Here is a 13,218-nt window from a genome sequence, read left to right on the forward strand (position 1 = left end):
ATGATATCATCTTGAAATTATTGGATTATTTGGTCTTGTGTATAATTAAAAATAACCAGGTTAGAAAGGCCCAAAGCATCAACAGGGAGGACACCCTTCATCGGTGACAGTCTAGACTTTTATAAATTATAATATATATATTAAATATCTGTAGACATGTTCTGCTTCAGAGATGATTCACTGGAGAGGATTTATTCTTCTGGTTTCCACATTAAACTCTGCAGAGATGTTCTGTTGCGTTCAGCTTGGAGGAAACACTTTGTTTTCCTGTAAAAAGTCCTGTGTGATGGTTGCAGTGTTTGGGATCATCAAATGACAAACATGGACTCCATCTGCCAGTTTTCATCTCTGCCAAAGTTTATTTATGGACACTTGATGTGGTGACCTTCGATCTGATTGGACTTCACTCAGACTTTAGATCCCACAAATAGTGGTCATGCTGCAAGGAAGACAACGGGCCTGTTTACTGATTTCTGTTTTCTTGTTTTCTGTTTTCACAGTAAGTGGGTGTTACATGGTGTTTGGTATTTTGTTGAACACAGGCACAACTCTGATGCAGAACAGTGGTGATGTAGGAGGAATAGATAAATAGAAGGTGTGTCACAGCTGACTTCAATCCCAGCCAATCAGGTCAGCTCCTCTCCTCCCCTTTAAACCCTCTGTGGTGCAGCTGTTGTCAGACCTATGCCAACATCAGGAGCCTGACATACAGCTGCTGGATTACTAAACCAGATCAGGAGATGAAAACACTTTTCAATTGGTTTCACTTTATGTGTAATTTAATTACAATTAATTTGCAGTTAACCTGAGTGTTTTATATTTTATAGCAGATTGGCTGCTGCGTCATGATGCGCTCCAACTGACTGATTCACATCCAGTTCAGCAGACAAGAGTCAGCTTTAACTGAATCAGAAGGTTGTAATGACATTTTTTTTTTTTTAAATTTTATTATTATTTATGTAAATAGGACTAAATATGTGACAGCCCTGCACTGGCTGCACTACACTTATAATAATACATTAATAATACAATTTATTTATCTAGCACTTTGTTTTTTAGGGTACCTAATGACGTTTTACATGTTCAGATGATCAAAACAACATAATAAAAGTATAAATCACAATATATGTTACAGTAAAACCAATATCAAACAATGTGAACTTTCATCTGGTCTGAGCTGACACAGGTGGAGGTTCACGCTGGGAAAACAGTAGTTTTCTAATCTTTTTATATATTTATATAAATAAATATTTATCTATTTTATCATATTGTTTTCTTTTATATACAGTCTATGATTGTGACTTTATATCCAGTCTCACTGTGACCTGGCAGAGTGGGGAAGACTCCACTGCGCCCCCTGCTGGAGCCGCCGGTACCGTAATGCTTGAAAAAGAGTGTCCGTCAGTTTCCGATGTTTACCGACTGGACCCGAAATACATGTCGCTCTGTTTCATTTCAGAAGGTCACTGATTTTTCTTAAACACGTGATTTTCAAACGTTTGACGGAAACAGTGTCGTTAACAGAGCGTGGGTTGTGTTGCGCATGAGCGTAGACGCGCCGTGCCGTGCCGTGCTGTCTGCGGAGGAGGAGGAGAGGAGGAGCCTGGCGGGGACACTTCCACAGTCTGCTCACCGCAGGACTTTCAGGCTTCATCTGTCGGAAGGCCACGGTGATCAGTCAGAGACGGTTTCTACCGCAGGGACCCTCCGGACTCGGTGCTCAGTGGTCCGGCTCACGGAGGATGCGGCGCCGGTGTCCGGACACGGCGTCCTTCTCCCCCCTTTGTCCTCCGGTCGGACTGCGGTCTCTGCTATCCTATGAAGCCCCGAGACTGACAGGATGTGGAGCAGAGGTGGTTTAGAAGATGGATACGAGCCACAGAGGGCAGGTGAGGTAACGGAGAGGGATGAACCGGAGACCGGAGACACTCCGTCTGTCCCCGGGAGACACACCGGGGACAGAGGAGCAGTCCGTTCGATCATCCGGACACACAGCATGTACCGGACATCAGACAGTAATCACTCTGACTCTGCTGTAACGGAAACTAACTGTTAAATATCAAATCAGACAAAATCATGTTTTTAATGAGCTGTGACATCACTGCTGCCGTGAAGAGCTATGATGACCGGACTGTAGCTGCTCTCCGGGGACCCCTGACGGTGTAACTGCTGACAGTGTAACCACTGACGGGGTGTAACTGCTGACGGTGTAACCCCTGATGCTGGAACCCCTGATGGTGGAACCTCCTGATAGTGGAACCCCTGATGGTGTAACCCCTGACGGTGTAACTCCTGATGGTGTAACCTCTGACGGTGTGACCCCGAGGAGACTAGAGAGGAACGTCCGACACCTCTAATGTCCCCTCTTTGGGTCACAACAGAACCAGAGTCCAAACTAACTTGCCCGTCTTCATCTTCCTCTTTACACATTCAAACTCTGATTTGTTGTAAAAATGGTTTCAGGTTCCAGTGGTGGCAGTCCAGGATGGGTCCCGGGTCCAGAACACACAGCCTGGCATAGCACCCTCCCGGGCCCCGGGACCGGTACCAGTGGGGGCCGCAGACACAGCACGGTGTCTGACAGCGGGGACACGGGCATCGGGACGTACTGCTCCGACAGCGTGGAAGGTATTCAGAGACCGAGGTTCTGTTTCAGGTTCTGTCTTCACATTAATGAGAGGTGTTGGGCGGGTGCAGCCAGTGGCCTCACCATCTTCCATGTCTCTGATTGTCTCGTGTCCGTCCTGTCTGTCCCTCTCCAGACGACTCCAGCTCCAGCACCACCCCTCTGTCCTTCCTGCCTCTGTCCCAGCACCACCTGGTCCCGGATGAAGACGGTGTCCCCACCCTTCACGTCCGTCCGTCTCCAGCCTCCTCCCCCAGGACCGGTCTCAGAACGCCTGCTTCCCCCCACAGCACTGTCCACTGGAGCAGCTCCTCCCCGCTGCCTCCACCCGCCAGGTCTCCGCTGGGTGTGCCGAGCGGTCTGGATGTGAAGGACCAGCAGCCACTACGCAGGTGGTCCTCCCTGAACAAGCTGTCCTCGGGGGCGGCCAGGAGCTCCACCAGGACATCGGGGTACCAGTACAACCCCGATGCTCAGGGCTCCCTGGACAGGTGTCTGCTGTCCGGGTACCGGAAGGAGCCGCTGGGGTCAAAGGTGGATCTTTACCTGCCTCTGTCCTCCTCCTTCACCTGTAGCAGCCTGCTGCAGCGCTCCCCGGGGGCCCGGCCCGGTCACCGGTACAACCGCAGCGGCCGCTCCGCCGACCTGTCTCTCTGCTCCGCCCTGTCCTCCCCGGTCAAACAGACCGGTCTGGACATGCACTACAGCGCTCTGCCAGAGGTGAAGGTGTCTCCGGGAGGTGGACAGGTGTACAGTCTCAGCCCACCCCGACAGGTGGACTCCCTGCTGGGTCACCAGGCCGACAGAGACTCCCCCATTCAGCCCGCGGTCCGCACGCAGATGTGGCTGACAGAGCAGATGGAGTTCAGGCCCGGAGCGGAGCGTGGAGGGGAACCCGGCCCGAGCGGCGGGACGGAGGGCGGTGGTGGAGACGGTCCGTCGCCATGGCAACAGGCACACCAGCTGGAACCAGGACTTAACCAGGTGAGATAAAATCAGTTCATTCATTTTTGTTTATTTAGCTCCAAATCCCAGAATCAGACATCTCAGGAGGTGGACTTCAGCTGTGTGTCTGGTTCTGATCCTTTCTGGCTGCTTTCAGCGGTGTGTTTTGACCAACCGTTAACCTTCAGTGAGGTCACTCATTGGTTTGTGAACGTTATGAAGCCTCCAGTTCAGATTCTGTCCGTCACCATCTTCTTAGTTCGTAGCGGTTTGGAGCAGGAAGTGACCATATTTGGATGAGCTGGGGGAGGAGCCAGCGGTGGATCTAACTGATCTGATTGGAAACCCGATGATACTACATCCCGCCCACCGATAGCTGTAACCTGGCTGCACCACAGGCCTGTCAATCAAACAGACACACCCCCAAAAACAGGTCTTCTTGAATCTTCTTTTCTAATGAATGAGGGATTATTTTCAGATGGACCTCCAGAAAACTAATAAGAAGGAGTGACTTTAGCTAACAACACCGAGATAACTGATGGACACATTTTATTCACTTTGGATTTGATGAGAGAAGTTGAATGGGAGTCTATGGAGCCGGAGACTTTTTGGAGCCGACCTCTAGTGGCACTCGGTGGTATTGCAGCTGAAAAATGGTTCCGATGCAGAAGTGTTAAGACACTTCTGCATCGGAACCATTTTTTAGACCTGGAAGCTGCGAACACTTTTATATACAGACTGTTTTTGGTTCTGATCCGTTCTGGCTGCTTTCAGCTGTGTGTTTGGTTCTGATCCGTTCTGGCTGCTTTCAGCTGTGTGTTTGGTTCTGATCCCGTTGGAGGACCTGAGACTGAGACGGAGCTTTGTGACACCGGGCAGCACGTTTGGCTGCAGAGTTCCTGGATAGTCTTCAGATTTCATTGAGCTGCACAGATTGAAGGCTTCCTGTGTCAGACGCAGAAAACAGAACCTGAAACAGAATTAGAAGGAATTAGTGGAAATGATGCTCTTACATCACTTTCTCTCTGCTCTGAAATATTAATATTTTATTTTTCTGGAGGTTCCAACAAATATGTCAAAGACATTTTAAAATAATCTCTGCAGAAGAAACAATAATCGATCTTTGATCCTCTCTGACAGATTAAAGGCTGCAGGTTTACGTGAAACTACTTTTCAGGAGTGATGAAGATTTTTGTCAGTGAGCTGTTAAATGTACCAACTACTTCATCCACCGTTGTTATTATATATAATATTCCAACATCAGTCAGTGACAGGTGTTGGCTTCATAGTGCTGGACCGACTGCTGCATCATAGGTTTAAACAACACCGACTGAAGCGTGTTAGAGTGATGTGGTTGAACGACATTGTGTTGCTCACTGTGACTTCAGTCATCAGACATCACTTTATTATCAGTTTTTGCAGGAAGCTGTTCCTTTTCTTTGTCCTGCCGCTGCACATCACAATCTTTACTGATGCCATCACATGTTGTCATGTTGTTCTTGTGTGTTGATTCTCTCTGTGTGTGTGTGTGTGTGTGTGTGTGTTACCAGATGCTGCTGGGGACGTCTCTGCCCATCAACACTGTGGTGAAGGTGAAACAGGGGCTGCTAAGACAGAGAGAGTTGGAGATAGACAGGTACACACACACACACACACTTCATTCAGACCAGCTCCCACAGATAAAAGTGATGTAATTGAACAACACCACGAGGACAGTCAGATTTTTCAGTTTTTCTTTCACCAGAAGTCTTCCTCTGTTTAAGAGGTCGTTACACCCAATCAGAGGCTGGGACAGAAATACCTTCTCTACATAACTAAACTCCATCTCTGACATCAGCTGACTGAAACATTTCATCACTCCTCCATTAAAAAGTTCCTTCCGTTTCAGATGTTTGAGGATTTTTCTTCTGCTGCTTCTCTTTTCTACGTCCTAAATATCAGCTTATCTGGGACATTCATAGAGGCTCTGGATAAACTACATTACCCAGGGGGCAGAGCGTGACACTCACCTGCTCCTGTTCTCTCCTGCTTTCCTCCATCAGTATCTAATCTAATCAGTCCGTCCAGGAAATCACATTAATTAACGCCAATTCAAGCAAACTCCGCAATATTTGCTGGAGCTTGCTATTTTTTCAAATTTACGTGATTTTTCCTCAAAAAACATCATCATCAGAATCTGTGCTGAAAGTATTAAAACAGAAAGTAAGTCTTTTCAAACAAAACTGTCTTTATGAATGAAAATAACTCCTCATTTACAGTTAGAAAGACTCTGCTCATGTTTTCATCACCAAATAAAACTCAAGAGGAGAAACAGGAAGTGATGGGGTTTGTGGGAAATGTATTCTTCACATTAAAATGATGTGATTAAATGTTTGTGATCAAAGGAAGTGATTCCATATTACTGGATGTTAAATGAGTTTTCTACACACGTCCAGTTGTCAGAGACGTCTCTTTGTTTGTTTCATCCAGCAGGTCTATGTGTTGAATGAACATGAATTAAACAGCATCTAAAGCTCTTATTTTGACAGCTGATGTAGTCCTTGTTTCTATTTTCCAGTCACAGATGGTCTGTTCTGGAAACATACGCAGCTTTTAGGACCTTTTAGGAACTTTGAGCCTCATGGTTCTCTAAGTTCAATAAATATAAAAAGATGAGAACTAAAATATCTCTGTGATATGCAGCATGATTATTATCACAGGAAGAGATTACAGATTTATTCCTTCATCGGGTAGTGCTTAAAAAAAAAAAAAATCAAATTTTTCTTTCTCGACTTGCAATTATTTTCTAATTCCTGCAATTTTGTGCAAAAAAGTCACTTAAAACTCAAATTACATCGACATTTTGGAGAAAGTCCACCGCAAAATCAAACATTTCTGATCACAACAATTAAAAAAAAACAGGGTCAAACTTCACACTCACATCCCACCAACCCAGCTCTGATCATCTGGAGGTCTGTGTTACCTGCACATGCTGTCTACACACAGGATATATATGAGATTTATGTGTGTTTCAGACAGAAGCAGCAGATCCTGCAGCTGCACGCCCGGATCAGAGAGAACGAGCTGCGAGCGCAGCAGGTGCTGCACAGTCAGAGAGGCTGGCTGGATGAGCCTCACCTCCTCAGTGTGGAGGTCACAGTCATCAGTATTCATAGTAAATCAACTGATAACTACGTTAGATATTTTCAGAATAAAAGCTGTAGTTGTTCCTGTCCACCAGGACTCGGCCCTGAGAGCGCCCTGCAGACAGCCCTCCGACCGACGCTGCTGTGGCGAAGAACTGGGCAGGAAGTTAGCGGTGGCCGAACTGGAGGTTCTCCATCAGAGCGAGCTCTTCAAGCAGGTCACACAGAGATACACGGAGGACATCCGGAGGCTGGAGGAGAAGGTACTGCAGAGAGGAGGCACCGAGATGAAGAATGATTTCATGTATCTTGACATGATGACGGATGTCTGTGTTAACAGATCAGGACAAGGGATCGTTACATCAGCAGTCTGAAGAAGAAGTTTCAGAGAGAGAGTGACCAGAACCAGGAGAAACAGCAACGCATCGAGACTCTGGAGAGATATCTGTCGGACCTACCCACCCTGGACGAGGTGCAGGAACAGGCCAAACAGGTACACACACATATACACATGTGTATACATACAGGTACATACACAGAGACACACATATACACATGTACAGTAGCAGTCAAAAGTTTGGACACACTTTCTCATTCAATGGTTTTTCTTTATTTTCATTTTTTTCTACATTGAAGATTAATATTGAAGACATCAAAACTATGAAGGAAGACACATGGAATTATGTGGTAAACAAAAAAAAGTTTTAAACAAACCAAAATATGTTTTATATTTTAGATTCTTCAAAGTAGCCACCTTTTGCTTTGATGACAGCTTTGCACACACTTGGCATTCTTTCAATCAGCTTCATGAGGTCGTCACCTGGATGGTTTTGAGTTAACAGGTGAGCCTTGTCAAGAGTTAATTTATGGAATTTCTTGCCTTCTTAATGTGTTTGAGAGCATCAGTTGTGTTGTGCAGAGGCAGGGTTGGTGCACTGTTCTGTACAGTGAATAGGTCTATTCGACTACAGTTCTAATCCATGTTATGGCAAGAACCACTCAACTAAGTAAAGAGAAATGACAGTCCATCATTACTTTAAGACAGGAAGGTCAGTCAATCTGGAAAATTTCAAGAACTTTGAATGTATCCTCAAGTGCAGTTGCGAAAACCATCAAATGCTCTGATGAAACTGGCTCTCATGAGGACCGCCCCAGGACAGGAAGACCAAGAGTTACCTCTGCTGCAGAGGATACATTCATTAGAGTTACCAGCCTCAGAAACTGCAACTTAACAGAACCTCAGGTTAGAGCCCACAGAAATGCTTCCATATGTGTTCCTTCATAGTTTTGATGTCTTCAATATTAATCTGCAATGTAGAAAAAAAAATAAAAATAAAGAAAAGCCATTGAATGAGAAGATGTGTCCAAACTTGTGACTGCTACTGTATATATACAGGTAAATACACAGAGACACACATATACACATATACAACTCAGTTTCCAAAAAAGTTGGGACGCTGTGTAAAAGGTAAATAACAGAATGCAATGATTTACAAATCACATAAAACCATATTTAATTAAAAAAATAGACCAAAGACAACATATCAAATGTTGAAACTGATACATTTTATTGTTTTATAAGAATATCTGCTCATTTTGAATTTGATGGCAGCAACATGTCTCTAAAAAGCTGTGACAGAGTCAACAAAAGACTGAAAAAGTTGTGTAACAAAATAAAAACAGCTGGTGGAACATCTCGCAACTAGTTAGGTCACCATGGCAACAGATCAGCAACATGATTGGGTATAAAAAGATGATTTCAGAGGGGCAGACTCACTCAGCAGTGAAGATGGGGAGAGGTTCACCACTCTGTAAAAGACTGGGAAAATAGTGCAACAATCTAAGAATAATGTTCCTCAACGTAAAACTACAAAGAATTAGTGGATTTCATCGTCTACGGTTCATAATATCATTAAAAGATTCAGAGAATCTGGAGAAATGGTGGTGATCTTCGGGCCCTCGGGCAGCACTGCATTAAAAACACACTATTCTGGAGTGGAAATCACTGCATGGGCTCAGGAACACTTGTGAAAACCATCCACAAATGCAGGTTAAAACTCTCCAAAGAAGAAACTAGATATAATATAATACATGCTCTGTGCTAATGACACCAGTGTGTGTGTGTGTGTGTGTGTGTGTGTGTGTGTGTGTGTGTGTGTGTGTGTGTGTGTGTGTGTGTGTCCAGCAGGAGGAGGTCCAGCAGAAGGCTGATGATCTGGAGAAGAGAGTGTGTTGGTTACAGAGGAGTCTGGAGGAAGGAGGTTGTCTGATGAAGGAGAAAGACTTCAAACTGGAGCTGCAGGCTGAGAGGGAGGAGGAGCTGATGGCATCTGTACACAGGTAGATCATCACCTGTGTGTGCCTGTGTGTGTCTCTGTGTCTGTCTTCCTGACACGTGTGTGTATGTGCGTGTGCGTGTGCATGCAGCCTGCAGCAGAAGGTGCAGCAGTGTCTGGATGATGGAGTCCGGCTGCCCATGCAGGACCTGAAACGACTGGTGGTGGAGAACACGGAGCTTCTGGAGCAGCAGGACCACAGCAGCAGGGTAACACACACAACATACAACACACAACACACAACACACAACACACACAACACACACACACACACACACACACGCACACACGCACACACGCACACACACACAACACACAACACACACGTATACAACACACATTTAGACAAACTGAAGAAGCCCTGACCATGTTCTCTGTTCTCCACCAGCTGTTTGAGTATCAGAAGGAACAGATTGAGAGACTGACCTCCCAGCTGATGGTAAACTGATCAACATCCTTCATGTTCTATGGTAGATAACAGATGTTCTATGGTAGATAACAGATGTTCTATGGTAGATACTAGATGTTCTATGGTTGATACCAGATGTTCTCTGGTAGATAACAGATGTTCTCCAGTAGATACTAGATGTTCTCCGGTAGATACTAGATGTTCATATTAGAAACCAAAAGTAAGCATTTAGCTTGTGTTCATTTTCTTGGTTTCCAGCAGTTGAAAGCATTTCTTTTAGGTTATTTAAACACTTCTGCATCATCATCATCATTGTCATCACCATCCTCCTCTCAGGCCACCAGTACACGACTGCAGAAGAAGAGAGGCCTTCCTCATGGACAGCCGTCCCATCTACTGGAGAAGGAGGAGAGCGTGGGCCCCCCGCCCACAGGCCCCCCACAGGTATCAGTGATGTCATAGTTACAATATGAATACTTCAGGTATGAAGTGTTTTCTGAGGTCACAGTGAACTTTGACCCCAGCCTCTAATCAGTTCACTGTTGAGTCCAAAGTAACATGTGAACTGAGTTTGAACATCTTCCATCGAGTCGTAGTTGAGAACAGGATGAGAACTTGATGGACAGACGACCTGAGAACATGAAGCGCCCTGATGGCTGTCGTTGTCATGGAGACATAAAAAAAAGGCTTATGATGATAATGATGTTTATGTATATAAAGATGTTTTCATTAGTGTCCAGTTGTTGTGTTTACTGACCTTAGAACAGTCCTTCATACCCACACAGAGCAGTTCCCCCTCCAGGAGAGAAGCTAACAGATCTCTGGTATCAGACGGATCACAGGAGATGATCTCTGATGAGTCGGGTTTTCTGCAGGATGACACCAGTGATTCTCTGCTGGATTTACCTGAACTGAAATATGTGCCTCTGTTTTCCTTTTCAGAAGCAACGGCTGGAGGACGAAGGGTCATTGGTGCATCCTTTACCCCACGTGGAGATGCCGGAGCTGGGCCGGCTGCTGAAGGAGATGTCCCTGTGTCTGCTGGACCTCCAGGGTCTCTGCAGCATCCTGGCTCAGAGAGCGCAGGGCAAGGAGCCCAACCTGTCTCTGCTGCTGGGCATGAAGTGTAGGTGGACAACACACACCTGCACTTTTAAACTTCATCAGAGCAGCACAGGGAGTGTAGGATCCAAACCTTGTTCAGAGTGAAAACTTCCGTTCCAACTTTATGCACAAAAAAAGGTTTATTTAGGCACAAAACGTTTATTTAGCCACAAAAAAGGTAGTTTTTTTTTTTTTCACAAAAAAGTATATTTTTCCACAAAAAGTTTTTTTTTTATTTTTTAAAACAAACAAAATTTAGCTCATCACACTAACTGGACTCCTACAGGGAGTGACGTTTGGTTTGTGAACATTTATTAATGTTTTGTAAGAAAATATTCACACAGATGTTACATCCTAATGTAAACAAGCAAAGCTTTTTATAGTAATACAGAGAAAACAAACTGAACACAGGCTCTGATGGTTTGGACTCACATCAACCTGCTTTATTGATATAACACAGGACCTTTAATTATGGAGCATCTTCCGACAGCTTCATGTACGCTGTTGTCTCTGTGAATGTCCTCGCTGGGTGATAACTTGTTGTCCTTCCTGTGTGTCCAGCGCTGAGCGTCTCAGCAGAGAAGAGCGACTCCGGCCTGGTGGTGGAGGAGGAGCTCCAGTTCAGGCTGCTGGAGGTCGGCCAGCTAAGGAGGGACATTGACGAGCTGAGGAGGAGCATGTCAGACCGCTACGCTCAGTACATGGGGGACAGCTGCGTCTCCCAGTGACACCGGCGTCCTCCACACCTGGACACACTGGTCACACCGTGATGTCACCATGGTGTTACCGTTGGTCTGCAAGCTGCCGGTCTGAAGTCACCATTTCTGTTTTTAGGAGTCAGAAGTTATTTTCAGAAGGAGGGAATTTATCTAAAGATGCCATGATGGAAAACATTTACTGACTTTTATTTCAGGAGAGAACTTGGATGTTTTTTCAATAGGAGTCTGTTGGAGACAGCCCCTAATGGTCCTCAGTGGTATTACACTTTAAAGCTGCATTCTTTTTTTTATTCAGTCTGTGATCTCACCTCCGTTTTAACACTTCACAGATGACCACATTAAGTAATACATGAATATTAACAGATTATCAAACAGATTACACCTTTATAACCCCAAATGTTCAAGCTGTGTGTGTGTGTGTCTGTGTGTGTGTGTGTGTGTGTGTGTGTGTGTGTGTCTGTGTGTCTGTGTGTGTGCGCGCGCCTGGAGGTGAGGTGGTGACACAGGCCTGTGTATTAAACTCCAGGTAACCGAGTAACAGATCAGCTGTGTGGTGAAGAGAGAGTGACATCACACGTTTACATCTGTTTCATCCATAAAGTTTAAAGTTGAGGATGGACCAGCTACGGCTCGGTTCTCTCCGGGTGTCATAGGAATGTTCTTCACACCAATTCATCCCTGACGATGTTTGAAGATGTGAGCTCTCACCGCACTCATCCACTTCATAGATGAATAACTTCTGTCGTCATGACAACCTGCTCGGTAACCTCAGGTCTCCTCTGGTGTTCGGTCTGTGTTCGGACCTCCTGCTGCTGGACGGCTCCTCTCTCTGGATGAAACTTTATTATTAACATTATTCTTCTCATTCTTCCACTTTTACCACCTAAATCTATGAATACCGGACGTATGTTTCTAAACAGCAGTGTTTGATCTGGTCTGTTCAGATGGAAAATAAAACTATTATTTTTTATAAAGAACGTGTCAGTAAATTCATATTCTAGTAAATTTAGTTCATTTTAATGGATTTTATTATCTGCTAATTATGATGTTTTTGAGGATTTATCCTCCAAGTTCAGACTGAAGATATTTAACCTTTAAACCAGAGATCAGAGGAACAGTTCTGAATGAAACATACATGGATACATTTCAATCCTAAAAACAGTTTTTTACTTTTCAAAGTGTTGTTTTTTTTTATATTTAAAGAGTCATGATTGTGTTTTCTGAACAATAACAGACAAGTTTAAAGACATCTGGTGTGTTCGTGCCTCAGTAATAAGAGGCTATCCTGTTAGCATGATGGTAACTGTAAACTGCTAGATGACACATGGGGAAGATGAGCCAGTTTATTATTATTAAAGCATTAATTCTACACTTCATTCTTACTTTGTGTCACCAAAATGATGACATTTTTAAATTTGAGACTAAAACCCATCTTCTGTAAACAGACTGAATTTATTTTACTTTGAAGCAGCTTTATTGCAAATGTTTAGTTTTACTTCAACAGTCAGCAGCACAGTTTGTGGCTTTAACTTGGGGGATCACTTTTATTTGGAAAATCACATTTTGAAAACTGTTTATTTTAGATCCACAATATATATATATATATATATATATTTGATTGGTATTAAAAGGCATCACTGTCACTGTCTCACTTTAAAGAAACAAGTTAATCCTGAGTCCACCTGTTGTTTCCAGGACGGTGAAAGAAAGATCTCAACTTCACACTGACTTCAACAGGAAACTGTCCAGCTGGTCGATGTGAGCACTGCCAGGAGGAGAAAACATACGTCCACACATTTATCATATTAAATATGATCCAGAAAGACACCAGATGAAGGATGAATTGAGAAAGACTGCAGCCTTATCACACAGATTCATCTCCGCTTCACTCCGCACCAGCAGGGAGCAGCAGTGCACGTCACAGACCGGAAGAGGAACCGGAAGAAGAAGAAGA

The 13,218-nt window shown here is 44.5% G+C and overlaps 1 protein-coding gene across 3 annotated transcripts; it reads left to right on the forward strand.

Annotated features, from left to right (window-relative positions):
• The first annotated feature begins 1,456 nt into the window (after positions 1-1,456).
• On the forward strand, positions 1,457-12,591 carry cep85l (centrosomal protein 85, like). 3 transcript variants are annotated; one of them, XM_069161733.1, is made up of 13 exons: positions 1,457-1,889; positions 2,464-2,628; positions 2,763-3,610; positions 5,122-5,207; positions 6,586-6,703; positions 6,792-6,959; positions 7,037-7,189; positions 8,885-9,036; positions 9,124-9,241; positions 9,421-9,471; positions 9,778-9,885; positions 10,384-10,567; positions 11,107-12,591. In XM_069161733.1, exons 1-13 carry the CDS (start codon positions 1,841-1,843, stop codon positions 11,271-11,273), a joined length of 2,367 nt encoding a protein of 788 aa, XP_069017834.1. In that variant the 5' UTR covers positions 1,457-1,840; the 3' UTR covers positions 11,274-12,591. The 3 variants fall into 3 exon arrangements, with proteins under 3 accessions (XP_069017834.1, XP_069017835.1, XP_069017833.1); XM_069161734.1 differs by having other exon boundaries at positions 6,586-6,649; positions 8,882-9,036; XM_069161732.1 differs by having other exon boundaries at positions 1,458-1,889; positions 8,882-9,036; positions 11,107-12,276.
• The last annotated feature ends 627 nt before the right edge of the window (positions 12,592-13,218 follow it).

The sequence above is a fragment of the Embiotoca jacksoni genome, unplaced genomic scaffold, assembly GCF_022577435.1.
Source record: "Embiotoca jacksoni isolate LCO1_2020_lvr unplaced genomic scaffold, fEmbJac1.0.p SCAF_29, whole genome shotgun sequence".
Lineage (NCBI taxonomy): Eukaryota > Metazoa > Chordata > Actinopteri > Embiotocidae > Embiotoca > Embiotoca jacksoni.

Excerpts from the sequence above, each read along its gene's own strand:
- cep85l (XM_069161732.1), top strand. The coding sequence starts at position 1,841 with ATGTGGAGCAGAGGTGGTTTAGAAGATGGATACGAGCCACAGAGGGCA. Across the intron at positions 9,472-9,777 it reads GACTGACCTCCCAGCTGATG|GCCACCAGTACACGACTGCA; the intron begins GTAAACTGATCA and ends TCCTCCTCTCAG. Across the intron at positions 9,886-10,383 it reads CGCCCACAGGCCCCCCACAG|AAGCAACGGCTGGAGGACGA; the intron begins GTATCAGTGATG and ends TTTCCTTTTCAG.